Source organism: Mobula hypostoma, chromosome 9 (genome assembly GCF_963921235.1).
Source record: "Mobula hypostoma chromosome 9, sMobHyp1.1, whole genome shotgun sequence".
Taxonomy (NCBI): domain Eukaryota; kingdom Metazoa; phylum Chordata; class Chondrichthyes; order Myliobatiformes; family Myliobatidae; genus Mobula; species Mobula hypostoma.
Window position 1 is genome coordinate 77067760 of NC_086105.1, and position 25363 is coordinate 77093122.

At 43.7% G+C, this 25363-nt stretch overlaps 1 protein-coding gene across 1 annotated transcript in view; it reads left to right on the forward strand.

Annotated features, from left to right (window-relative positions):
* fer1l6 (fer-1 like family member 6) overlaps positions 1 to 25363 on the forward strand; it is a 395360-nt gene that overhangs the window by 338002 nt on the left and 31995 nt on the right. The window contains exons 31-34 of the mRNA XM_063059547.1: positions 2440 to 2559; positions 3444 to 3571; positions 10253 to 10423; positions 23057 to 23211. Of these exons, the coding sequence (XP_062915617.1) occupies positions 2440 to 2559; positions 3444 to 3571; positions 10253 to 10423; positions 23057 to 23211 (574 nt within the window). The remainder of the gene's footprint in view (positions 1 to 2439; positions 2560 to 3443; positions 3572 to 10252; positions 10424 to 23056; positions 23212 to 25363) is intronic.

The following is a 25363-nucleotide window of genomic DNA, read 5'->3' on the forward strand; positions in this document are numbered from 1 at the left end:
GCCTTGGAAGGTTTCCAGGGCGCAGGTCTGGGCAAGATTGTATGGAAGACCAGCAGTTGCCCATGCTGCAAGTCTCCCCTCTCCACACCACTGATGTTGTCCAAGGGAAGGGCATTAGGACCCATTCAGCTTGGCACCGGTGTCATCGCAGAGCAATGTGTGGTTAAGTGCCTTGCTCAAAGACACACACGGAGCCAAGGCTCGAACTAACGACCTTCAGATCACTAGACGAACACTTTAACCACTTGGCCACGTGCCAACACAGGGTGGATTGGGATGGTAATAAGTGCATATTTTGCCAATGATGTCCCACTCTCAGAAGAAGAGAAACAAACAGAGGTGGACCTAAGGAAGAAATCCCACAGCTGAAGATTTCTGAGAATGCTGTTGCTAACATTTTTTATTTAGAAACGCAGTACAGTAACAGGCCCTTCAAGTCCAATGAGCCTGCTCTGTCAAATGACAACCACGTGAACAATTAACCGTCAGTCTTTGGAAAGTGGGAGGGAACCCACACAGTCACAGTGATAATGTCCATCTCCTTACACACAATCACAGTGATAATGTGCAGGCTCATTACAGACAGTCACACAGTCACAGTGATAATATGCAAGCTCATTACACACGCACACACTCACAATGATAATATGCAAGCTCATTACACACAGTCACACAGTCACAGTGATAATGTGCAGGCTCATTACAGACAGTCACACAGTCACAATGATAATATGCAAGCTCATTACACACAGTCACACAGTCACAGTGATAATGTGCAAGCTCATTACAGACGCAGTCACAGTGATAATGTGCAGGCTCATTACAGACAGTCACACAGTCACAGTGATAATATGCAAGCTCATTACACACGCACACACTCACAATGATAATATGCAAGCTCATTACACACAGTCACACAGTCACAGTGATAATGTGCAGTCTCATTACAGACGCAGTCACAATGATAATGTGCAAGCTCATTACACACAGTCAGTCACAGTGATAATGTGCAAGCTCATTACACTCAGTTACAGTGATAATGTGTAGCTCCTTACAGACGCAGTCACAGTGATAATGTGCAGGCTCATTACAGACAGTCACACAGTCACAATGATAATATGCAAGCTCATTGCACACAGTCACACAGTCACAGTGATAATGTGCAAGCTCATTACAGATGCAGTCACAGTGATAATGTGCAAGCTCATTACACCCAGTTACAGTGATAATGTGTAGCTCCTTACAGACGCAGTCACAGTGATAATGTGCAGGCTCATTACAGACAGTCACACAGTCACAGTGATAATATGCAAGCTCATTACACACGCACACACAATGATAATATGCAAGCTCATTACACACGCACACACAATGATAATATGCAAGCTCATTACACACAGTCACACAGTCACAGTGATAATGTGCAAGCTCCTTACACACAGTCATAATGTGCAGGCTCATTACAGACAGTCACACAGTCACACTGATAATGTGCAAGCTCATTACACACAGTCACACAGTCACAGTGATAATGTGCAAGCTTCTTACACACAGTCACACAGTCACAGTGATAATGTGTAGCTCCTTATAGACGCAGTCACAGTGATAATGTGCAAACTTTTTACACACAGTCACACAGTCACAGTGATAATGTGCAAGCTCCTTACACAGTCACACAGTCACATTGACAATGTGGAAGCTTCTTACACACAGTGGTGGAATTGAACTTGGGTCACTGTAACGTGATAATCACAGTGTTATACTTAGCGCTTGGCTATCTTGCCACCCACTGGGGGAAGATTATGGGTGAAGACAAGAGGCTATAAGCACTCAGCTCTTGAGCTGGAGGATTGTTAAGATAAAGAGAGTCAAGGCCATGAAGGGGACTTGAAGACCAAGCAAGGTCCAGCCTGCATGATGACTGGAGTTGAAGGGTTTGATTGAACATCTGTACAAGTCACCGCACACAGCATTCGAGCCTGGAGTTTGGGGTCCCATCATCAGCTAATCCAGGAACTGATACTGAAGATTGAATTCCAAAGGTTGATCAGTAGTCCAGAAGTTGAAGCCTAATGGCAAAGCCTAGAGACAAGTTCTGGAGTTGAAGGATTCTGCATGTGTGTGGGTGGGTGAGAGGGAGGGAAAAGGTATGTTTTAGTGTCGTTTTGTGCTTGTTGTGCTGAGCAGTATGGACATGCCATTGCCATCATAGTGCTGGAACGTGTGGCGCCACCTGCAGGCTGCCACCAGCACATCACTGTGTGTGTTGGTTGTTGACACAAATGACATTTTAGTGTATGGTTCCAGGTACATGCGGACGTAAATCTGAAGTACCAGGCCGAAAGCATGCACGAGGCTGGGCATTTTGAAACTCCATTTCCTCCTTCAATAAACAATGTCCAGGAGGTGATGACACAACAGGCTCCTTCTCTTTTACAGGGTTCATTTTTCTTGTGGAAATACACCGATGATGGCAAAACAGAAGAAGAGTACACAATGCTGCAGAGAATACCATCCAACACCCTTGTTAAAGTCTTAGTCCGAGTCTATATTGTCGCAGTAAGTCACACAGATTTTCCTGCCATTTCAATACAAACAACTCCTCAGCCTATCACACGAGGTTTCATTGAAACTTCTAAAAAATAGAGAGAATACTTGGGAAAAATGTAACAATCCTTCAAGTAACACATTTCATTGTACACCTCAATGTACATCTGATAAATGTGATAACACATTGCACTGTATGTTTCAAGTTCAGAGTTCCACGTATTATCAAAGTACATACAGTATATGTCACCATATCCAACTCTGAAATCCATTTGTTGAGGGCAAACTTGGTAAATCCATGATCGCGTAGTAACTATATAAAATCAATAAAACACCACACCAAATTGGGTATTCATCCGATGTGCATAAGTCAACTGTGCAAATACAAAAACAAAGAAATACTAATAATAAATAAATAGCAATAAATATCGAGAACCTAAGATGGAGTTCCGAAAAGTGAGTCCATAGGTTGTGGAATATTTCAATGAAGGGGCAAGTGTAGTTGAATGAAATTACCCCCTTTGGTTCAAGAGCGTAATGTTCGAGGGGTAGTGACTGTTCCTGATCTTGTTAGCATGAGTTATCAGGCTTCGGATAGATGCTGCTTTCCTGCAACAATTCTTCTGTAGATGTGCTCTGTGGTGGGGAGGGTTTTACGCGTGATGGGCTGGGGCATATCCAATACTTTTTGTAGGATTTTCCATTCAAGGGCATTCATGTTTCCATACCTGGTCTAGACTTGCCCAGGCATCATCCCAGATGAAGATGGCGGAGTTTGCATCGAAATGTTGGTTATAATCCACACCTGTACACACTAGAAGCCCGAGAAGAGTTTATTTGTCATATGCGCCAGGAAAGCACAAGATCCTTTTTTAATACATGTTTGCTATTATCAGGCTGACAATCTGCATCCAGCAGATCCTGATGGAAGAGCTGATCCATACATTGTCCTGCAGATTGGGAAGACTGAAATTAAGGATCGTGACAATTATATCCCGAAGCAGTTGAATCCACTATTTGGAAGGTATGAAAATAGATGCTGTTGTGCATACAAATGTGTGTGTGCGGGGTGGGGGAGGGAGTGGAAAAGGGTGTATGTGTGGGAGTAGATAAGTGTACGTGTGGAAGGGGTAGTGTGTGTGTGTGTATGGGAGGGAGAGTGTGTGTGTCTATGGGTGGGGAAGATCCTGTGTGTGGGAGGGGAAGTGTGTCGGTGTGTGGTAGGAGGAATGTGAGTGTATGCTTGAGAGTTTGTGTGTGTGGGGGGGAGTGTGTGTGTGTCTGTGGGAGTGGGAGAGCCTGTGTGTGTTTGTGGGAGAGGGTGTGTGTGAGTGTGTATGGGAGGGAGAGTGTGTGTGTGTCTATTGGTGGGAGACAGCTCGTGTGTGTTTGCGGGAAGGGGAGTGTGTGTGTGTGTGTGTGTGTGTGTGTGTGTCTGTCTGTGGAAAGGGGAGTGTTTGTGTGTGTGTGTGTGTGTGTGGAAGGGGGAATGTTTGTGTGTGTGTGTGTGTGTGTGTGTGTGTGTATGTGGGTGTGTCTGGAAGGGGATGGTTGTGTGTCTGTGGGAGGGGGAGAGCCTTTGTGTGTGTGTGCTACCATCAGAGTCTTCTACCATCCGGGAAGCGGTACTGCAGCGTAAAACCCAGGACCAACAGGCTCCAGGACAGCTCCTTCCACCAGGCCATCAGACTGATTAACTCACGCTGATTTGAGTGTAATTTCTATGTTACATTGTTACTACTATTACTACATCGACTCAGGCCTAGGGGGCCAGTGTCGGGCACGATGACGGTCTCTCCACTTCTCCCTCTCCCTCATCAGTGTGTTCAGTTCATCTACATTAGCCGCACCTCTGTCTTCTAGGAGTGTGTTGACCATAGTCTTGGGAGGGCGCCCAGTGTTCATCCTCCCATGCTTGGGCTCCCATATGATGACTAGGCTGGCAGGTAGCTCGGGGTGGCATAGACAGTGCCCTGCTAGTTGCAGTCTTCTCACCTCGATTTTAGTGGTGAGCATCAGTAGGTTGTTACAGAGCTCGACGTTCATCATGTGCTGTTGCCAACTCACGTCAAGAGCCATCCGGAGCATTCGTGTATAGCAACCATCTAGAGACTTTCGCATAGTCTTGGTGAGTGACCACGTCTCGCATCTGTACATGAGAATGGACTCTATGACTGCTATGAAAATCCTCTTTTTAAGCCCTCCGGTCAGGTTCGACTTCCAGATTTCCTTTATGTTGTCCATAGCCCTCCACGCCAGCACCTTCCGTATCTTTATGTCCTTCTCCGAACTCATCATTCTTGACCCGAGGTACTTTCTTAATGGTATCATTCTTTACGGTCTTGAGAGTACCTTTGTCGCAGCTAAACGCCATGTACTCTGTCTTTTTAGCTTTTAGGTGACGTCCAACTTTATTGCACTTAATTTCCACTTTTGTCAGTAGCTGCTGTGCTTCCTCCATCTGGTCAGAGAGCAGGACTATGTCATCTGCAAAATCGAGATCTATGAGCGTAACTGGTCTGACCCTTTTGGTTCGTCCTGGTTTTATGGAAAAACCAAGCTTGTCAGGATCTTTGGTAGCTTGACGTAAAGCGTAATCAAGGGCGATTATAAAGATGTAGGGTGCCAGAGTGTCTCCTTGCAGCACACCAGCTAGGAGTTACATTGACTGTTCTATTTATTATAAATTACTATAAATTACTGTGATTGCACATTCAGACAGAGACGTAATGTAAAGATTTTTACTCCTCATGTATGTGAAGGATGTAAGAAATAAAGTCAATTCAATCCAATGGGAGGAGGAGCTTGTATGTGTGTGTGGGGGGAAAGCGCGTGCGTGTGTCTGTGTGTGTGTGTGTGTGTGTGTGTGTGTGTGTCTGTGTGTGTGTAGGAGGGGATGTGTGTGCATGTGGGAGGAAGAGTTTGTGTGTCTGTAGGACGGGAAAGTGTGTGCATGTTTGTGGCAGGGGTAGTGTGTGTGTGTGTGTGTGTGTGTGTGTGTGTGTATGGGAGAGAGAGTGTGTGTGTAGGAGGGGATGTGTGTGCATGTGGGAGGAAGAGTTTGTGTGTCTGTAGGACGGGAAAGTGTGTGCATGTTTGTGGCAGGGGTAGTGTGTGTGTGTGTGTGTGTGTGTGTATGGGAGAGAGAGTGTGTGTGTAGGAGGGGATGTGTGTGCATGTGGGAGGAGAGTGTGTGTGTGTGTGTTTGTGGGAGCAGAGTGTATGTGTTTGTGTATGTGTTGTGGGAGGGGACGTGTGTGTGTGTGTCTGTGTGTTTGTGTGTGTGTGAGCGGAGTGTATGTGTGTGTGTGTGTGTGTGTGTGTGTGTGTGTGTGTGTGTAAGCTGATTTGTGTCTGGGTGATGGATTCACCCATGTTACCTGGTCACGTGACCAAGTGGTTAAGGCGCTCATCTAGTTACCTCAAGGTTGCTGGTTCAAGCCTCAGCTGTGGCTGTGTGTTTGTGCCCTTGAGCAAGGCACTTAATCACACATTGCGAGGAGTGGCGCCCCATACAGACTTCCAATCAGCGCCTTGTAAGGTATGAAAATGCCCGATGCAGGCCTCTCATGGTCTGAGTCGATGTTCCCTCCCTCCCTACCTGGGCAGAAGCTTTAAATTTCAAATGTTCAAAACCTCTTGCCCAATGTGGCTGGCAAGAAGAGAGCATGGCCTGGATGTTTAGTTGTCTTGATGAAAAATTCTACTTTCTATGCTCCTTGTAAATGTGCTCATTGGTGGGGAGGGCTTTACAGTAAATGGTATCTACCATTTTTATAGACTTTTCCATTCTTGGGCATTGATGTTTCAATTCCAGGCCATAATGCAATCTATGAGGTTCTCCACCGCACGTCTGTGTCAGTTTGTCAAGGTTTTAGCTGACATGCTAAATCTACAAAAAGGTCTAAAAAAATGGATGTGCTATCTTGTCTTCTTTCTGATGTCACTTGTGTACTGGTCCCTGCACAGGCACCCTGATATGGTAACACCAAGGAATTTAAGCTCACTGACCGAACCCACCTCTGATCCCCTAATGTGGACTGGCACATGACCCTTTGTTTTTTTTCCTCCTGCAGTCAATAACCAGGTCTTTGGTTTTATTGACGCTCGGCAGTCTGAGGTACCCACCTGTTCCAAGCAGACTTCACCTACACCAGTACTGAAGAAGGACATGGTAACCTACCTCATTGACAGCCATCCAGTAGCACTCACATCCTCAGTAATGAAGTGCCTTGTGGAGTTGGTGATGAAACATATCAACTCCTGCCTGAGAAGCGAATTGGATCAGCTCCAATTTGCCTACTGTCACAACAGGTCCAAAGTAAATGTCATCTCATTGGCTCTTCATCAACACTGGAATTTCTGGACAGCAAAGATATATAAATCAGGATGCTATTTATCGACAACAGCTCAGCGTTCAATACCGTCACTCTCTCAAACCTAATCAATAAGCTTCAAGACCTTGGCCTGAATACGTCCTTGTGCAATTGGATCCTCCATTTCCTCTCTTGCAACCCCAGTCAGTTCAGATTGGGAACAACAGCTCATCCATGATCTCCATTTTCACAGGGGCTGTGTGCTTATCCCCCTGCTCTACTCACTTTACACTTGTGACTGTGCGGCTAAGCACAGCTCTAATGCCATATTCAAGTTTGTTGTTGACACTGCTGTCATTGGCTGAATGAAAGGCAGTAATGAATCAGCATTTAGGAGGGACATTGAAAATCTGGCTGAGTGGTATCATAACAACAATCTCTTGCTCAATGTCAGCAAGACCAAGGAGCTGATTATTGACTTCAGGAGAATGAAACTGAGGTCCATGAGCCAATCCTCTTTGGAGGATTAGAGGTGAAGAGGGTCAGCAACCTTGGTGTTATCATTCTGGAGGACCAGAATGTTCTGGGTATGTGCAATTATAAGGAAAGCATGGCAGCACCTCTACTTCCTTAGGAGTTTGTGAATATTCCACATGACATCTAAAACTTCGACAAACTTCTAATAATGTGTAGTGGAGAGTATATTGACTGGCTGCACCACAGTCTGGCACAGAAACACCAGTGCCCATGAATGCAACATCCTTCAAAAAGTATTGGATACGGCCCAGTCCATTACAGGTAAAGTCCTCCCCACCACTGAGCAGATCTGCACAAAGTGTTGTCTCAGGAAAGCAGCATCCATCTTCATACTTCCACACCGCCCGGGCCATGCTCTCTTCTCACTGCTGCCATCAGGAGGAAGGTACAGGAGCCTCAGGACACACAGTACCAGGTTCAGGAACAGTTATTACCTCGCAACCATCAGGCTTTTGAACCAAAGGGGACAACTTCACTGAATTTCACTTGCCCCATTATTGAAATGTTCCCACAATCTTTTGAACTGAATGAGAGGTGTCTTGATAGAGGTGTCAAAGGTTTCAAAGGTACATTTAATGTCAGAGAAATGTATACAATATACATCCCAAAATTCTTTTTCTTTGCAACCATCCATGAAAACAGAGGATGCCCCAAAGAATAAATGACAGTTAAATGTTAGAACCCCAAAGCCCCCCTGCTCCCCCCTCCCATGTGTAAGCAGCAGCAAAGCAATGACCCCGCTCTCCCACCAGCAAAAAAAAGCATCGGTACCCCCGAACCGAGCACTCAAGTTTACAGCAAAGCATCAATAAAGACATAGACTTGCAGTACCTCAAAGACTACTCGTTCACCCAGTAATTCAACATACCACAGGCTCTCTCTCCCCCATAATAAGGGAAAAAGAAGTGTCCCATTTCACAGCAAGAGGGGAGACATAACAAACAACTCACTGATTTACGATGTTAAAAGTCTGTTGTGTCGCTTTTTCCAAGTTCTGTCCAAAGAACTCGGGTCCCTGGGCATACAGTCAGCAGCCAGCTCACTGCTTTCGATCTTCTGTCTCCCATGACGCACCAGATTCCTGCGGAGGCATCGACCTCAAGTCCACCTGGCTCCAGAGCCACGAAATCCCAGAATCCTGAAGGTGCTCTAGTCTTCCAGGCCGTGTCCTTAGTATATCGAATAACAGGCAGTCGTGAGACCCCGAGAGCAGGTCCCATTCCCGCAAAGAACCAACGTCAGAGTGTAACTCCAGGTTAGGGTCGTCAAAAGAACCCTGAAAGGGAAAAATAGAGATATTAAAGATAGAAATAGAGCTGTTTCTGAAGATGCAAACAAAGGTGTCGCTGTTAGGTGCCATCATCGCCTAAGCTCCACCCCTTTTCGAGATCATAGCAGGCATAGATCCAGTAGATAGCCAGAGACATTCTCTCAGGATAGAAATGCTTCATACAAAGGCCATAATTTTAAGGTGATTGGAGGAAAGTATGGGGGGGGTGTGGGTAATGTCAGAGGTAAACATTTTTAAGCAGGGAGTGGTGAATGTGTGCAACTGTGCTGCTGGGGGTGGCAGTAGAGACAGTTACCTTACGGTCACTTAAGAAACTCTTCGAAAGGCAAAGAGATTATAGAAAAATGGAGGGCTATGTAGGAGTGAAGGGTTAGAATTGATCCTAATATAGGTTAAAAGGTTAACACAACATCAAGAGCCAAAGGCTGATACTGTGCTGTAATGTTCCATGTTCTATGTTCAATATTTTATATATAACATGCATTGAGACAAACAAGGATGGTTAATGTTTGCATTCTGATGCTAGTGCTCTGTTAGTCGTAGAGTCATAGAGTCATAGAGCACTGCAGCACACAAACTGGCCCTTCATCCCATGCAGTCTGTGCTGAACTATTATTCAGCTTGGTCCCATCGACCTGCACCTGGACCATAACCCTCCGTACCCCCCTCATCAATGTACTTATATTAACTTCACTTACATTTTGCAATTGAATGCATATGCATCACTTCCACCCATTTCACACTTTCACCATCCTCTGAGTAAATCAGTTGAGATCGTGATGCAGCCAGATTGAGGTGTCTAGGTAGTAACAACAGAATGCAAGTACATTAAATGCAAATATATAAAGTTCTATGTTTCTGGCACTTATCTAAATATTTGGCAGCTGCTTTGGTGACACTGCCTTATGTGTGAGCCAGGGTAGCAAGAACTCTGCCACTTCGAATTGCCAGTAGCCCATAGTAGGCACAATGACTCGGAGATTATTGGCAGTCACTAGTTTAAAAGGGTTCTGTGTCTCAGAGATGTTCAAAATCGCAAACAATTTGTAAGCCAGGAATGAACAAAAGCAGTTTACTTGCCTAAGCTTACTTGCTCTGCGCCAGTCCAGTTGACAGTGCAGAGACATATTAGTACGTTTTTGGTACTTGCATACAAATCCAAATAAGAGCGAGGAAAAGAAGGGTGCCGGCAACACGCACGTTGGGGAGCGGGCAGTGTGGCACCATGACACCCAGCAGGCACCTAAAAGACGCTGGCACCTCTGTGTCCAGTTTGACTAGAGTCCTAGAGTCATATAGAATTACAGTCCATAAACATGTCCTTCGGCCCATCCAGTCAGTGACTTGTACTTAGATCTACACCTCCAAACCCCTCCCATATCCTTGGAGCCTCTTTTTGTCCAATACCATTCACAGGGCTACAGCTGGATCCCATCTACTGTATCTTCTAAAGCAATTGATTCTTTATGTTTAATACTTTGATAAAATACTTAGTTTTACACATTTTAACTATTTTGGGGAAGCTGTCTTCTATACAGTAATTCTTTGCTGTACTTGATAGGTCCTATGATATTGAAGCTACATTCCCAATGGACTCTATGCTCACAATAGCAATCTATGACTTTGACACGATTGGAAGAGATGATTTGATTGGACAAACGAAGATCGATCTGGAGAACCGCTTTTATAGCAAGCACAGAGCTACCTGTGGATTACCCAGCAGATACGAAATGTAAGAATGGTGAAGTCTAAGTTACTCTTACACTACAATTTTACACTACACCACAAGCAAGGGTAATCTCGGTGTAAGTAATTTTTATCAACTTCTGATTCATGGGAATACCAAGGAAATTCACCTTTCAAGCCCCATTCCACGTTCATCCAGGCAGCTGGAACATAGAACATAGAAGAACAGTACAGGAGAGGAACTGGCCCTTCAGCCACAATGTTGGGCCAAACCAGCTAAAAAGCAAATCAAAAGACCCAAAAATTAATCCCTTCTACCTATACAATGTCCATATCCCTCCATCTTCCTGACTGTATAAATGCATTAGGACATTTAGAGATCAAGGAGGAGGAGGTTTTTGGTCTTCTAATAAGTATTAAGGTGGATAAGTCCCCAGGGTCTTATGGGACCCCAGGTTATTGAAGGAGGCAAGATACAAAATTGATCAATACCTTTGTGTCCTCTCTAAGCACAAGCAAGATCCTAGAGACATTTAGATAGGCATATGGATATAAGGTGGATGGAGGGATATGGGCATGTGCAGGTTGGATGGATTAGTGTTTGGGTTTTCTGATTTACTTTTCAGCTGGTTTGGTACAACACTGTGGGCCAAATGGACCATTCTTGTGCCTACCCTTCTATGTTCTATGCTCTTTACTATCATGTGCCTATCCAAATGTCTCTTAAAATCCTTTAATGTTTTTGCTCTACAACCATACTAGGCAGTGTATTCCAGGCATCCATCATGCTCTGAGTAAAAAAAAACTTACCCCTCACATCCTTGTTGAACATACAGCCTCTCACCTTCAATGGATGCTTTCTGGTATTAGACATTTCAACTCTGGGAAACAGATAGTCTCTGTCCACTCCATCTATCTCCCCTCAGCTTCCACTGCTGCAGAGAAAAGAAAACAAGTTTATCCAGCCTTTCATGATAGCACATGCCCTCAAAACTAGGCAGCATCCTGGTAAACCTCTTCTGCACCCTCTCCAAAGCATCAACATCCTTCCTATAGTGGGGCCACCAGAATTGTATGCAACACTCCTGAAATGGCCTAACCTGAGTTTTACAAAATTGCAACATAACTTCTTGATTTTTGAACTCAGTGCATCAACTAATAAAAACAAGCATTCCGTAAGACTTCTTAACTACCCTATTCACCTATATAGCCACTTTTAAGGAGCTATGAACTTGGACCCCAAGATCTCTCTGTTTAGCAACACTGTTAAGGGTCTTGTTCTCTTGCATTTTCCCTACCAGGGTGCAACACCTCATATTTATCTGGGGTAACCTCCATCTGCCGTTTCTCTGCCCATATTTGCAACTGATCTATATGGTACTGTATTCTTTGCCAGTGTTCTGCACTCTCCACAATTCCACCAATCTTTGTATCATCGGTAAACTTACTGACACACCCACCTACAGAAAGGAAGGGAAATTGCTGTTCATTTTTGCTGAGCTCTGTTACATTGTACAACAGCCCTGCTTGATTCAATATAGAAACATAGAAACATAGAAAACCTACAGCACAATACAGGCCCTTCGGCCCACAAAGTTGTGCTGACATGTCCCTACCTTAGTGTTGTGTATGTGGTCTATTTACACAACTATGTTATTAATAAAAACGCTGGAGACGGGAACTAAGTTTCATGGTTCTTTACTGGTAGAGTCCGAACTTGACACACACATACAGATCAATACATGCCTAATAGTGCATGCAACGACGTGTTACTAAAACATAAAGGAGTCCCTTATTATAATGTAGGCTATACGGTACACTCCCCCCCTTTTATTTTAATAGTGTATCAATTGCTTTTTTTAACCGGGGCGCTATGCTGAACAAATATGTTTACCCTTAACATACAAATGCCTACCATTTGTTTACAAATTATAACAAAGTAACTTAATAATATCAAATTATAACAAGCCTTTTTTTTCCCTTTCTTTTTACTTTTGGTCTAAGACCTATTTAGAACTCAAGTCTCTCGGGAGGTCTTCGCTGCCTCTTCAAGTAACATTTGTCCTGAAACATTTGCTTTGGGGAATGAGTCTCCACAGGTACCTCAGGTGGGTCATCAGCACTGATGACAGACTTATCCGTGGAGGAGGCTGATGTGGTCACATCAGGAGTGCTTGCTTCTATGTCCAGGGAGTCTGGGCAAGGTGTTGTTGTGTTCTTCACCAGAGCAATTAGGATTTGATCCACATGACATGCTTCTATGTCATGAGAGTCCAGGCAAGATGTTGGTTTTTTCACCCGAGCATCCAGGATTTGGTCCACATGCCGTCTCCATACGTTCTCTCTCACCTGTACACTATACATCAGTGGCCTGTCTATGGTGGAAATTATACCCGGCTGCCACTTTTCAGTCCGGTAATCACATGCAAGAACTGACTGTCCCACACTGAAGCTCCGTGTTGACTTGGCATTCAAGTGTTTGAACTGTCTGTTCTCCACATCACGCCGTACATTTCGTTTGAGAAGATCCATGCGGGACCTCAGGTTCCTGTTCAGAAACATCATCGCTGGAGTCTGATTAGTTGTTGCATGTACTGCATTATGATAGGCAAGGAGGAAGTTGTCTATCTTGTGCTGTAGTGGTCGATTTTCGCTGTCCCTTGCCTTGAGGGCTTTCTTGAATGTCTGTACAATCTTTCTGCCAAGCCGTTTGTGGATGGATAGTAACGAGCCGATGTAAAGTGCTTGACTCCATTGTTCTTCACAAAACATTGGAATTCTTCAAAGACAAATTAATTATATAACCATATAACAATTACAGCGCGGAAACAGGACATCTCGGCCCTTCTAGTCCATGCTGAACGCTTACTCTCACCTAGTCCCACTGACCTGCACTCAGTCCATAACCCTCCATTCCTTTCCTGTCCATATAGCTATCAAATTTTACTTAAATTACAATATTGAACCTGCCTCTACCACTTCTGCTGGAAGCTCGTTCCACACAGCTACCACTCTCTGAGTAAAGAAGTTCCCCATGTTACCCCTAAACTTTTGCCCCCTAACTCTCAACTCATGTCCTCTTGTTTGAATCTCCCTACTCTCGATGGAAGAAGCCTATCCACGTCAACTCTATCTATCCCCCTCATAATTTTAAACACATCTATTAAGTCCCCCTCAACCTTCTACGCTCCAAAGAATAAAGACCCAACTTGTTCAACCTTTCTCTGTAACTTAGGTGCTGAAATCCAGGTAACATTCTAGTAAATCTTTTCTGTACTCTCTCTATTTTGTTGACATCTTTCCTACAATTCGGTGAACAGAACTGTACACAACATTCCAAATTTGGCCTTACCAATGCCTTATACAATTTCAACATTACATCCCAACTCTTATACTCAATGCTCTGATTTATAAGGGCCAGCATACCAAAAGCTTTCTTCACCACCCTATCCACATGAGATTCCACCTTCAGGGAACTATGCACCATTATTTCTAGATCCCTCTGCTCTTCTGCATTCTTCAATGCCCTACCATTTACCATGTATGTCCTATTTTGATTCGTCCTACCAAAATGTAGCACCTCACATTTATCAGCATTAAACTTCATCTGCCATCTTTCGGTCCACTCTTCTAACTGGCCTAAATCTCTCTGCAAGCTTTGAAAACCTTCCTCAGTATCCGCAACGCCACCTATCTTAGTATCATCTGCATACTTACTCATCCAATTTACCACCCCATCATCCAGATCATTAATGTATATGACAAACAACATTGGACCCAGTACAGATCCTTGAGGAACACCACTAGTCACCGGCCTCCAATTTGACAAACAGTTATCCGTTTTACTACTTCAATATTAATACCTAATGATTGAACCGTCCTAACTAACCTTCCATGTGGAACCTTGTCAAAGGCCTTACTGAAGTCCATATAGACAACATCCACCGCTTTACCCTCATGAACTTTCCTAGTAACCTCTTCAAAAAATTCAATAAGATTTGTCAAACATGATCTTCCATGTACAAATCCATGTTGACTGTTCCTAATCAGACCCTGTCTATCCAGATGATTATATATACCATCTCTAAGAATACTTTCCATCAATTTACCCACCACTGACGTCAAACTCACAGGCCAATAATTGCTAGGTTTACATTTAGAACCCTTTTTAAACAATGGAACAACATGAGCAATACGCCAATCCTCCGGCACCATCCCCGTTTCTAATGACGTTTGAAATATTTCTGGCAGAGCCCCTGCTATTTCTACATTAATTTCCCTCAAGGTCCGAGGGAATATCCTTTCAAGACCCAGAGACTTATCCGCTTTTATATTCCTTAAAAGTGCCAGTACTTCCTCTTCTTCAATCATCATAGTTTCCACAACTTCCCTACCTGTTTCCCTTGCCTTACACAATTCAATATCCTTCTCTTTAGTGAATACCGAAGAAAAGAAATTCTTCAAAATCTCTCCCCCATCTCTTTTGGTTCCACACATAGCTGTCCACTCTGATTCTCTAAGGGACCAATTTTTTCCCTTACTATCCTTTTGTTATTAATATAAATGTAGAAACACTTTGGATTTATTTTCACCTTACTTGCCAAAGCAACCTCGTATCTTCTTTTAGCTTTTCTAATTTCTTTCTTAAGATTCTTTTTACATTTTTTATATTCCTCGAGCACCTCATTTACTCCATGCTGCCTATATTTATTGTAGATACCTCTCTTTTTCCAAACCAAGTTTCCAATATCCCTTGAAAACCGTGGCCCTCTCAAACACTGAACCTTTCCCTTCAACCTAACAGGAACATAAAGATTCTGTACCCACAAAATTTCACCTTTAAATGACTTTCATTTCTCTATTACATTCTTCCCATAAAACAACTTGTCCTAATCCACTCCTTCTAAATCCTTCGGCATCTCCTCAAAGTTAGCATTTCTCCAATCAAAAATCTCAACCCTGAGTCCAAACCTATCCTTCTCCATAATTATATTGAAACTAATGGCATTGTGATCACTGGACCCAAAGTGCTCCCCAACACATACCTCCGTCACCTGACCTATCTCATTCCCTAACGGGAGATCCAACACTGCCCCTTCTCCAGTTGGAACCTCTATGTATTGCTGCAAAAAACTATCCTGCACATATTTTACAAACTCCAAACCATCCAGCCCTTTTACTGTATGGGCTTCCCAGTCTATGTGTGGAAAATTAAAATCTCCCATAATCACAGCCTTGTGCTTACTACAAATATCTGCTATCTCCTTACAAATATGCTCCTCTACTTCTCACTCCCCATTAGGTGGTCTATAATACACCCCTATAAGTGTTACTACACCTTTCCCATTCCTCAATTTCACCCAAATAGTCTCCCTAGACGAGCCCTCTAATCTATCCTGCCAGAGCACCACTGTAATATTTTCTCTGACAAGCAATGCAGCACCTCCCCCTCTTGTCCCTTCGATTCTATCACACCTGAAGCAACGAAATCCAGGAATATTTAGTTGCCAATCACACCCCTCCTGCAATCATGTTTCACTAATAGCTACAACATCATACTTCCAGGTATCAATCCATGCTCTAAGCTCATCCACCTTTCTTACAATGCTCCTCACGTTAAAATAAAAGCATTTAAGAAATTTTCCACCTCTTACTCTCTGTTTATCAATAACGGTGCAAACAACTTTAATATTTTCTTTTTCTTCCGTCTCCCTTACATCTGTTCCTACACTCTGGTTCCCCTCCCCCCTTGTATCTCGTTTAAATCCACTGGAGCCTCTCTAGCAAACCTACCTACAAGAATATTTGTCCCCCTCCAGTTCAGATGTAAACCGTCCTGCCGGAACAGGTCCCACCTTCCCTGGAAAACTGCCCAATTATCTATAAATCTGAAGCCCTCCCTCCTGCACCACGTCTTCAGCCACGTGTTGATCTGCGCTATCTTACTATTTCTAAACCCGCCTGCACGTGGCACTGGTAGCAATCCTGAGAATGCTATCCTGGAGATCCTGTCCTTTAACTTGGCGCCTAACTCCCGAAACTCACCTTTCAGGACCTCCTCACTCTTCCTACCCACGTCATTGGTCCCTACATGGACCATGACATCCAGCTGCTCACTCTCCCTCTTGAGAATACTGAGAACTCGATCCGAGATATTGTGGACCTTGGCAACAGACCATCCGGGATTCTCGATCTCTTCCACAGAACCTCTTATCTGTCCCCCTTACTATCTAATCTCCTATCACTACTGCTGTCCTCTTTTCCCTCCTTCCCTTTTGAACTGAGGGTCCCGTCTCAGTGCCAGAGACGCAACCACTGCAACTTGTCCCTGGTAGGTCGTCCCCATCAACAGTATCCAAAACGTCCATTGTCTGTGCAGATTTGCTCTGGTATGCCATTCCTGGCGAACATGGTCCTCAGCACTGTAATGGTCTTTTCCTATGTGGTTGTCTTCATTTTGATGACCTCTGACCATTTGGAATGTGCATCAACGGTGATTAAAAGGATAGAGTCTATGAATGGTCCAGCAAAGTCAATGTGCACTCATTGCCATGGTGATGAGGGCCACTCCCATGGATGGAGAGGGGCTTGTGGTGGTGTGTTCTGGATCTTTTGACATCCAAAGCAGTTCTTGGTCAAGTCCTCAATCTGTTTATCAATTCCTGGCCACCACACATAGGCACGAGGAAGACCTTTCATCTTCATGGTACCCAGGAGCCCCTCGCGCAGTTCATCCAGCACTCTGGTGCGTAGCTTGGGAGGAATCACAACTCGTGAGCCGCACATTAGTGTTCCTCGACGCACTGACAACTGCTCCTTCCTCGTTGAGAAGGCTGGAAACAGTGTGTTACCCTGCGCTGGCCATCCCTTTACTGTGATGTCATACACTTTTGACAACATAGGGTCATTGTGTTTTTCCCTTTCAATGAGGCTGTTTGTTACTGTTAATTGTTCAACTATTGTTGTGTGAAAGAATTCTGCCGAATCCATTTGTGTTGTTATCCTGGAAGTCAGCAGTGGTAAACGTGACAACCCATCTGCATTGCCATGTTGCTTGGTCCCCTGGTGTTCAATGACATACATGTGACCTCCTAAGAACAGCGACCATCGCTGCAGCCTTTGTGCTGTCATCACTGGAACACCTTTTCTTGGATGGAAGATTGACATGAGAGGCTGATGGTCAGTCAACAGGGTAAACTTTTGTCCATACAGGTAGTGACTGAATTTCTTGACTCCCCACACGAGGCTCAGGGCCTCTCTGTCAATCTGTGCGTAGTTGTGTTCAGCTGAAGTTAACGTTCTTGAGGCAAATGCTATTGGTCTTTCTGAGCCATCTGGAAACTTGTGCGATAACAAAGCTCCTATCCCATGGGGCGAGGCATCACAAGCTAGTCGGATTGGTAAGGAGGGGTCAAAGTGCACGAGCACCCCTTCCGAAGTTATGAGTGTTTTAGTTTCTTGAAATGCTTTCTCTCAGCTCTCAGTCCACTTCCATTGTGTCCCTCTCTGTAATAGTACATTTAGTAGATTAGGAGTGTGGATAGGTTAGGCAAGAACTTGTGGTAATAGTTCACTAGTCCAAGATATGTTCTCAGCTGAGACACAGTTTCAGGTGGTGGTGCCTTAAGCACCGCTTCTATCTTGTCTTGAGACATGTGTAAGCCATCCTTGTTGATCACACGCCCACAGTATGAGATTTCCTTTTTGAAAAATTCATATTTCTGTCGATTAGCTGTGAGCCCATATTCTCGTAACCAGGTGAGCACTTGTTCAAGGTTAGAAAGATGTTTGTCGTCATCTTTGTCGGTGACAATTATGTCATCCAGGCAACACTGAGTCCCTGGAATCCCCTGCAGGACCTGGTTCATTGCCTTTTGCCAGATTGCAGGAGCTGATGCTATCCCAAACACCAAACTGTTGTACTGATAAAGTCCTTTGTGTGTATTTATTGTCAGGTATTTCTTGGATGCTTCATCAATTTCCATTTGGAGATAAGCCTGGGCCAAATTGATTTTTGTGAAATGTTCCCCTCCTGACAGGGAAGCAAAGATGTCCTCAATACGAGGTAGAGGATACTGTACTGTGCGGAGAACTGGGTTAACAGTCACTTTAAAGTCACCACATATGCGCACCTTGCCTGGTTTTCCTGGTTTTGTGCTGGAGGTTTTCTTCATCACTGGAACAATAGGCGTGGCCCATTCACTCCAATCCACCTTCGACAGGACCCCAGTCTGCTCCAGATTTTTCAGCTCAGCCTCTACTGTAGGACAGATTGCATATGGCACTGGTCTGGCTTTGTGAAATTTTGGACATACATTTTCCTCAATCTCAATCTTTGCCTTCGTGCCCTGAAGTGTTCCTATTCCTTTCATAAACACTTCCTCAGAGTCAGCAAGTATTTGCGATAGTCTGTCAGATGTAGCCTTGCTGCCCTCCTTTGCTGGCACATCTAGTGCCTTGATGGTGTGCCAATCCAACTGAATTTTCCTGAGCCATTCATGTCCCAGCAATGGTGGTCCTCCATTTCTCAGTACATAGAGGTTCAGCTGCTGTGTTTTGTCTCTGTAGGTCACTATCACTTTAATTTTATCTTTGGGACACACTTTCCGTCCTGTGTAAGTCTTTAGCAGTAGTTTAGTTCGTTTCAGAGGTATTTGCAAAAACAGTCATTTGTAGTCGCGTACAGAGATCACTGTTAAGTCTGAGCCTGTGTCCAACTCCATTTTCAGTCTCACTTTTGGAGTGATCCCTATTACTCTTCGATCATCTGTCTCTTTCACACTGTGAAGTTGCAGACAAGACAATTCACTTTCGTCTGAGTCATTTTCATCAGAACTGCTTTCTTCCATTTTGTGTACATTGTTGTATTTTCCTTTCTGGGGTTTCTTGTTTCTCTGTATTTTGTCCTTTTTCTGCTCTTTTCTGCCAGTGTGGCCCTCTTTGCCACAGTTCCTGCATTCTTTGTCTTTAAACCAACAGTCCTCAGGGTCATGTGACATGTTCCCACAATTGTAATATTTTTTTCCTTCATTTCTGTTGAGTGACATTTTATTTGTAGCATATTCCAGAGATTTTTGTTGTATCTCTGAAGCACCCCTTTCTGCTGTTTCCAATGATATTGCAATGTTCAGCACCTTCTCTAATGTAAGGTCTTTTTCACACAGGAGCTTCTTCAGTGTGGTTTCACAGTGCATGCCACACACTAACCTGTCCCGCAATACGTCCGATAGACCAGCTCCAAATTGACAATGTTCTGATAATTTGCACAATTCAGCACAATATTCAGAAATACTTTCATTTTTGCTCTGATTCCATTTGTGAAATTCAGCAATGACGAGTGGTTTGGGGTTTAAATACGGTTGGAGAGTGTCTACTATCTGCTTGAACATTTTGTCAGCTGGCTTTTCAGGGGTTAACAAGCTCCGTAGCAGCCTGTATGTTTTTGCTCCCATAACACTGAGAAAGGCGCTGGCTTTCTTTTCATCATTAACACCGTTAGCCTCACAATATAACTCCACTCTTTCAATGTAAGTTACCCAGTTTTCAATGCCACTATCAAATGCTGTAATGGTTCCAATCATCGCCATCTTTGTTATGTTAGTTTAGTCCCATTTTCCCTTGTTTTCTTTTTAGGTAGCTCCTTGCAGTCACGGCACGTTCCACTTGACTCATGTGACCTTTTGGCTAGCGCCACTGTCTAGATGCGTGTGTCGCTCCTTTTCATCTCCCTTCTCTCTCTTCTCCTCCAAGTGTCGTTATCAACTAAAGCACGGCGTTCTGATAAGATGCAGGTTCATAATTCTCATCGCCAATTTGTTGTGTATGTGGCCTGTTTACACAACTATCTTATTAATAAAAACGTTGGAGACGGGAACTAAGTTTCATGGTTCTTTACTGGTAAAGTCCATACTTGACACACACATACAGATCAATACATGCCGAAAAGCACATGCAATGATGTGTTACTAAAACATAAAGTAGTCCTTTATTATAATGTCAGCTATACGGTACACCTAGAAATTTCTAGGGTTACCCATAGCCCTCTATTTTTCTAAGCTCCATGTATCTATCCAAAAGTCTCTTAAAAGACCCTATATAAGGGGAAGGATGGAGGATTTGTATTATTAGAAAATGTGCATCTCGGTGTTGTTGGAGATCTGTCATTACTATATACAATATATTACTAAGACGGAGTAAAGTGCATGAAACCGGGTGTGTCTTACCTGTTATGAAATTAGTAGTGCAATCACTTGAGTCGAATGTGAAGTTCTTTACAGGGGTTGTTTATTGCTGGGTTCTCAGTGGATTGTAGAGGCTGATCCGAGATCCATATATCCAGGATGTTATGGTAGATTCCCTGAATGGAGAATGCTTGTGAATGAATTTGTTTAACATAGACAGCCATCACACATTCCTTGACAGATCAGGGTCAGTGTGCAGTGACATGGAATGCAAGACGACTGGAGACCCTTCACTGCCTTTGTGATGTTGTATCATCTTCTGCCAGCTGAGGTCTTGACGGTATCGTTCTTTGTCTGGAGCCTTCCCTTTGACCTTGCCATCATGGGTGTCTCTACCAGAGCGAGGCCCCAGAAGGCACCGATCTCAGAATCTCAGGAACACACAAGCCTCTCCACCAAAACAGAGTGACAATCTTCAAGCACCTGCACAACCAAAAACAAGAGAAAATCTGCGGATGCTGGAAATCCAAGCAACACACACAAATGCTGGTGGAACTCAGCAGGCCAAGAAGCATCTATGGACTGGGCCCCAACCCAAAACGTCCACTGTATTCTTTTCCATAGATGTTGCTTGGCCTGCTGAGTTCCTTAATTTCTCAATCTGCTTGGGGAAAAGTGTTGCATTTAGTTGTGAAATGAAGGTGGGTCTGCCAACAATTTTCCTAAATGTACAAAAGAAGTTTACAAAATGCAGAGGGAACTCAGCACATCATAGAGTCATAGAAAAGTACAGCACAGAAGCATGCCCTTCAACCCATCTAGTCCATGCCAAACTATTTAAATTGCCTACACCCATCGACCTGCACTGGGACCATATCCCTCCATGTACCTATACAAACTTCTCTTAAACATTAAAATCGAGCTCACATTTTCCACTTGCCCTGGAAGCTCATTTCACACCCTCACATCCCTCTGAGTGAAGAAGATTCCTCTCATGTTCCCCTTAAATTTCTCACCTTTCACCCTCTACCCATGACCTCTGGTTGTAGTCCCACCCAACCCCAGTGGTAAAAGCCTGATTGCATTTAGCCTACCTATATCCTTCGTCGTAACTTCTTTGGGCATGTGATTAGGAAAGAGGAGTTAGAATGCACGGTAATTATGGGAAAGATTGAAGGGAAGAAAGCAAGAGGAAGACAAAGACAAATGATGATAGAGACAACAGCCAGAGAACTGGAAATGAATACCAATGAATTGATCCACTTGACCCGAAACAGGAGTGTGTGGGCCATGGCAGTCAAAGCTCAAACTGGGCATGGCATCTGATGATGATGATGATACCCTTCATAATTTTGTACACCTCTATCAAATCTCCCCTCAATCTTCTACATTCCAAGGAATATAGTCCTAACCTGTTCAATCATCTCTTATAACATAGATCCTCCAGTCCTAGCAACATCCTTTTAAATTTTTGCTGTACACTTTCAACCTTATTTGCATCTTTCCTGCAGGTAGGTGACCAAAACTGCACACAATACTCCAAATTAGGTCTCACCAACATCTTATAGAACTTCAACATAACATCCCACTTTGATTTATGAAGGGCAATGTGCCAAAAGATTTCTTGATGACCCTAACAACCTGTGACACCACTTGCAATGAATTATGGACCTGTATTCCCTGATACCTTTTTCTACAATATTCCATAGATGTCTGGCAGCATCTACAGAAAGGAATAAAGAGTGGTCATTTTGGACTGAGTGCTTCAACAGGGCTGGAAAGTAAGGAATAAGAAGCCAGAGTAAGAAGGTGGGGTACAAGTTACAAGGTGATAGGTAAAGCAGGTGAGGTGAGTGGGGGAAGGAGTGAAACAACAAGCTGGGAGATGATAGGTGGAAAAGGCAGCGGGCTGAAGAAGACAGAATTGGATTGGAGAGGAGAGTGGAACATGGAAGACTGGGAAGGAGGAGGGGCACCAGAGAGAGGTCATGAGCAGTTAAGGAGAAGAGAAGAGATGAGACAGGAGCCAGAACTAAGAATGGAAGAAGGGAGACTGGGGGCGGTGGAATTACTGGAAGTAAGAGAATCAATCTTCATGCCATCAGGTTGGAGGCTACCCAAATCGAATATGAGATGTTGCTTCTCCAACCTGAGTGGCCTCATTGTGGCAGTATAGGAGGCCATGGACTGAAGGTCAAGGTAGGAATGGGGAATTGAGCCTAAAGTGATTGGCTTTCATGAGATCCTCCTTAATGCAGATGGAGTGAAGGTGCTCCTTGTGGAAGTGTTACATGTTTTCCCCACCCTAGCTTCCTAAATCAAAGGAGGAAGAGAGAGATTAAGAACACATCAGAAATTGCCCCTAGTATCCTAACTGGTTTATGAAACATCAACAGTATTCTGGGAGATTCAGCATCTAGTGTATTTTACACACTACCTAAAAGCTTATCATGTGTCTCTTGACCATAATTTATGACAGAATCTGTTTTCAATTCCAGAGAAGGTTACAATGCCTGGCGTGATGCCCTGAAACCAACAGCGATCCTGACCAGAATGTGCAGGGAAAATGGATTCCAAGGACCTTTCTTCAAAACGGGAGAGATTGAAGTGCAAGGGAAAGTTTTTCAGGGCAAAACGACCTTTCTGGAGGATGGTGATTATCAATATATATGTTATTGAAATCATGGAAATAGGATCAAAATAGCATCTGTAAATATGACACATTTTTTCCAAACCAGTGTTATTTTCAATATTTTTAATTCTGGTATAATGACAATGTTCTGCACATGTTCAACAGGGCAGGCAGTATCTGTGGAAAAGAAGCTTGCTGTTTCTATGTCAGATATCTGGCATTGCTTCTGAACCTGGGCATCCTGCATCTCATGGCTTTCTGACATCCAAAGCAGTCTCACCAAATTCACTGGAAACAGATTCTAACATGTGCATTTTGCTCTTAGTAGACTGGTACAGGATACAGTAGACATCAGTTCTGTATGTAAAGCATTAGCTCATTGCAATTTCTCTTGAGTTTGGGTCAGAAAGTTGTGTGTTTTCTTCTCACTCTAGTGACTGGACATTAAATCTCAGCTCATTGTCCAGTGTCATCAGAAGGTGTTTTGTAAGGACAGAGGTTCCTGTCATTTGGATGAGTTGTTATATTAAAGAATTTCTCCCAAATGGACATGAAAGATACAAAGATATTAATTGAAGAGGTCTTTCTGGTAATCTTGATAATATGCACTCAGTGACGGCTTTATTAGGTACAGTTATGTACATAGTCCAACCTGAGAGTGGCCACTAAGTGTATGTTCATGGTCTTCTGCTGTTGTCACCCATCTACTTCAAGGTTTGATGTGCTGTGCATTCAGAGATGCTCTTCTACACACCACTGTAGTAGCATGTGCTTATCTAAGTTACTGTTGCCTTCCTGTCAGCTTGATGGATTCTGTCCAGGTTTTGCAGGCCTCTTTCATTAACAAGTTGGTTTTGCATACAGAATGCAGCTCTCTGGATGTGTTTTGTTTTTCACACCATTCTCTGTGAACGCTAAAGAGACTAATGTGAGAAAAATCCAGAAGATGAGTAATTTCTTAGATACTCAAACCACCCTGTCTGACACCAACAATCATCCCATGATTAAAGTCACTTAGATCACATCTTCTCATCAATCTGATGTTTGGTCTGAACAACTGAACCAATTGACCATGTCTGTATGCTTTTATGTGCTGAATTGATGCACATCATTACCCAATTAGATATTTGAACAAATTAATGACTGTATAGCTATACCTAATAAAGTGGCCACTGAATGTAAAGCCTTCAAGTGACCCGAATAAAAGAAATTATTTGGTGAAAATAGCAACAGTACCCACAGCTAAAACAAATGACATTGTCTTCAAAATATCTTGATGTATTCTGAAGATTAGTGCAGTATAAACAATTTCTTTCCTCTATGTTTTTACTCATCAATAATCTGTCATCAAAAGCAGAGGGAGCTTCACCAGGACCACTCCACTCTGTTCACCAGGATCACTCCACTCTGTTCACCAGGATCACTGCACAATGTTCACCAGGACCACTCCACTCTGTTCACCAGGATCACTCCACTCTGTTAACCAGAACCACTGCACAATGTTCACCAGGACCACTCCACTCTGTTAACCAGAACCACTGCACAATGTTCACCAGGACCACTCCACTCTGTTCACCAGGATCACTCCACTGTTAACCAGAACCACTGCACAATGTTCACCAGGACCACTCCACTCTGTTCACCAGGATCACTCCACTCTGTTAACCAGAACCACTGCACAATGTTCACCAGGCCCACTCCACTCTGCTCACCAGGGTCACTCCATTTTCTTCACCAGGACCATTGCACTGTTTACCAGAATTACTCCACTCTGTTAACCAGCATCACTGCACAGTGTTCACAAGGACCACTCCATTCTATTCACCAGGATTACTCCACTATGTTAAGCAAGATCACTCCACTCTGTTCACCAGGATCACTCTACTCTGTTCACCAGGATCGCTCCATTATCTTCACCGGGACCATTCCACTGTTCATCAGAATCACTCCACTCTGTTCACCATGATCACTCCAATCTCTTCACCAGGATCACTCCACTCTCTTCACCTGGACTATTCCACTCTATTCACCAGGATCACTACATTCTGTTCACCAGGATCACTCCATTCTCTTCAGCAGGACCATTCCACTCTGTTCACTATGATCACTCTACTCTGTTCAACAGGACTACTCCACTCCACTTACCAGAATCATATCACTCTCTTCACCTGGA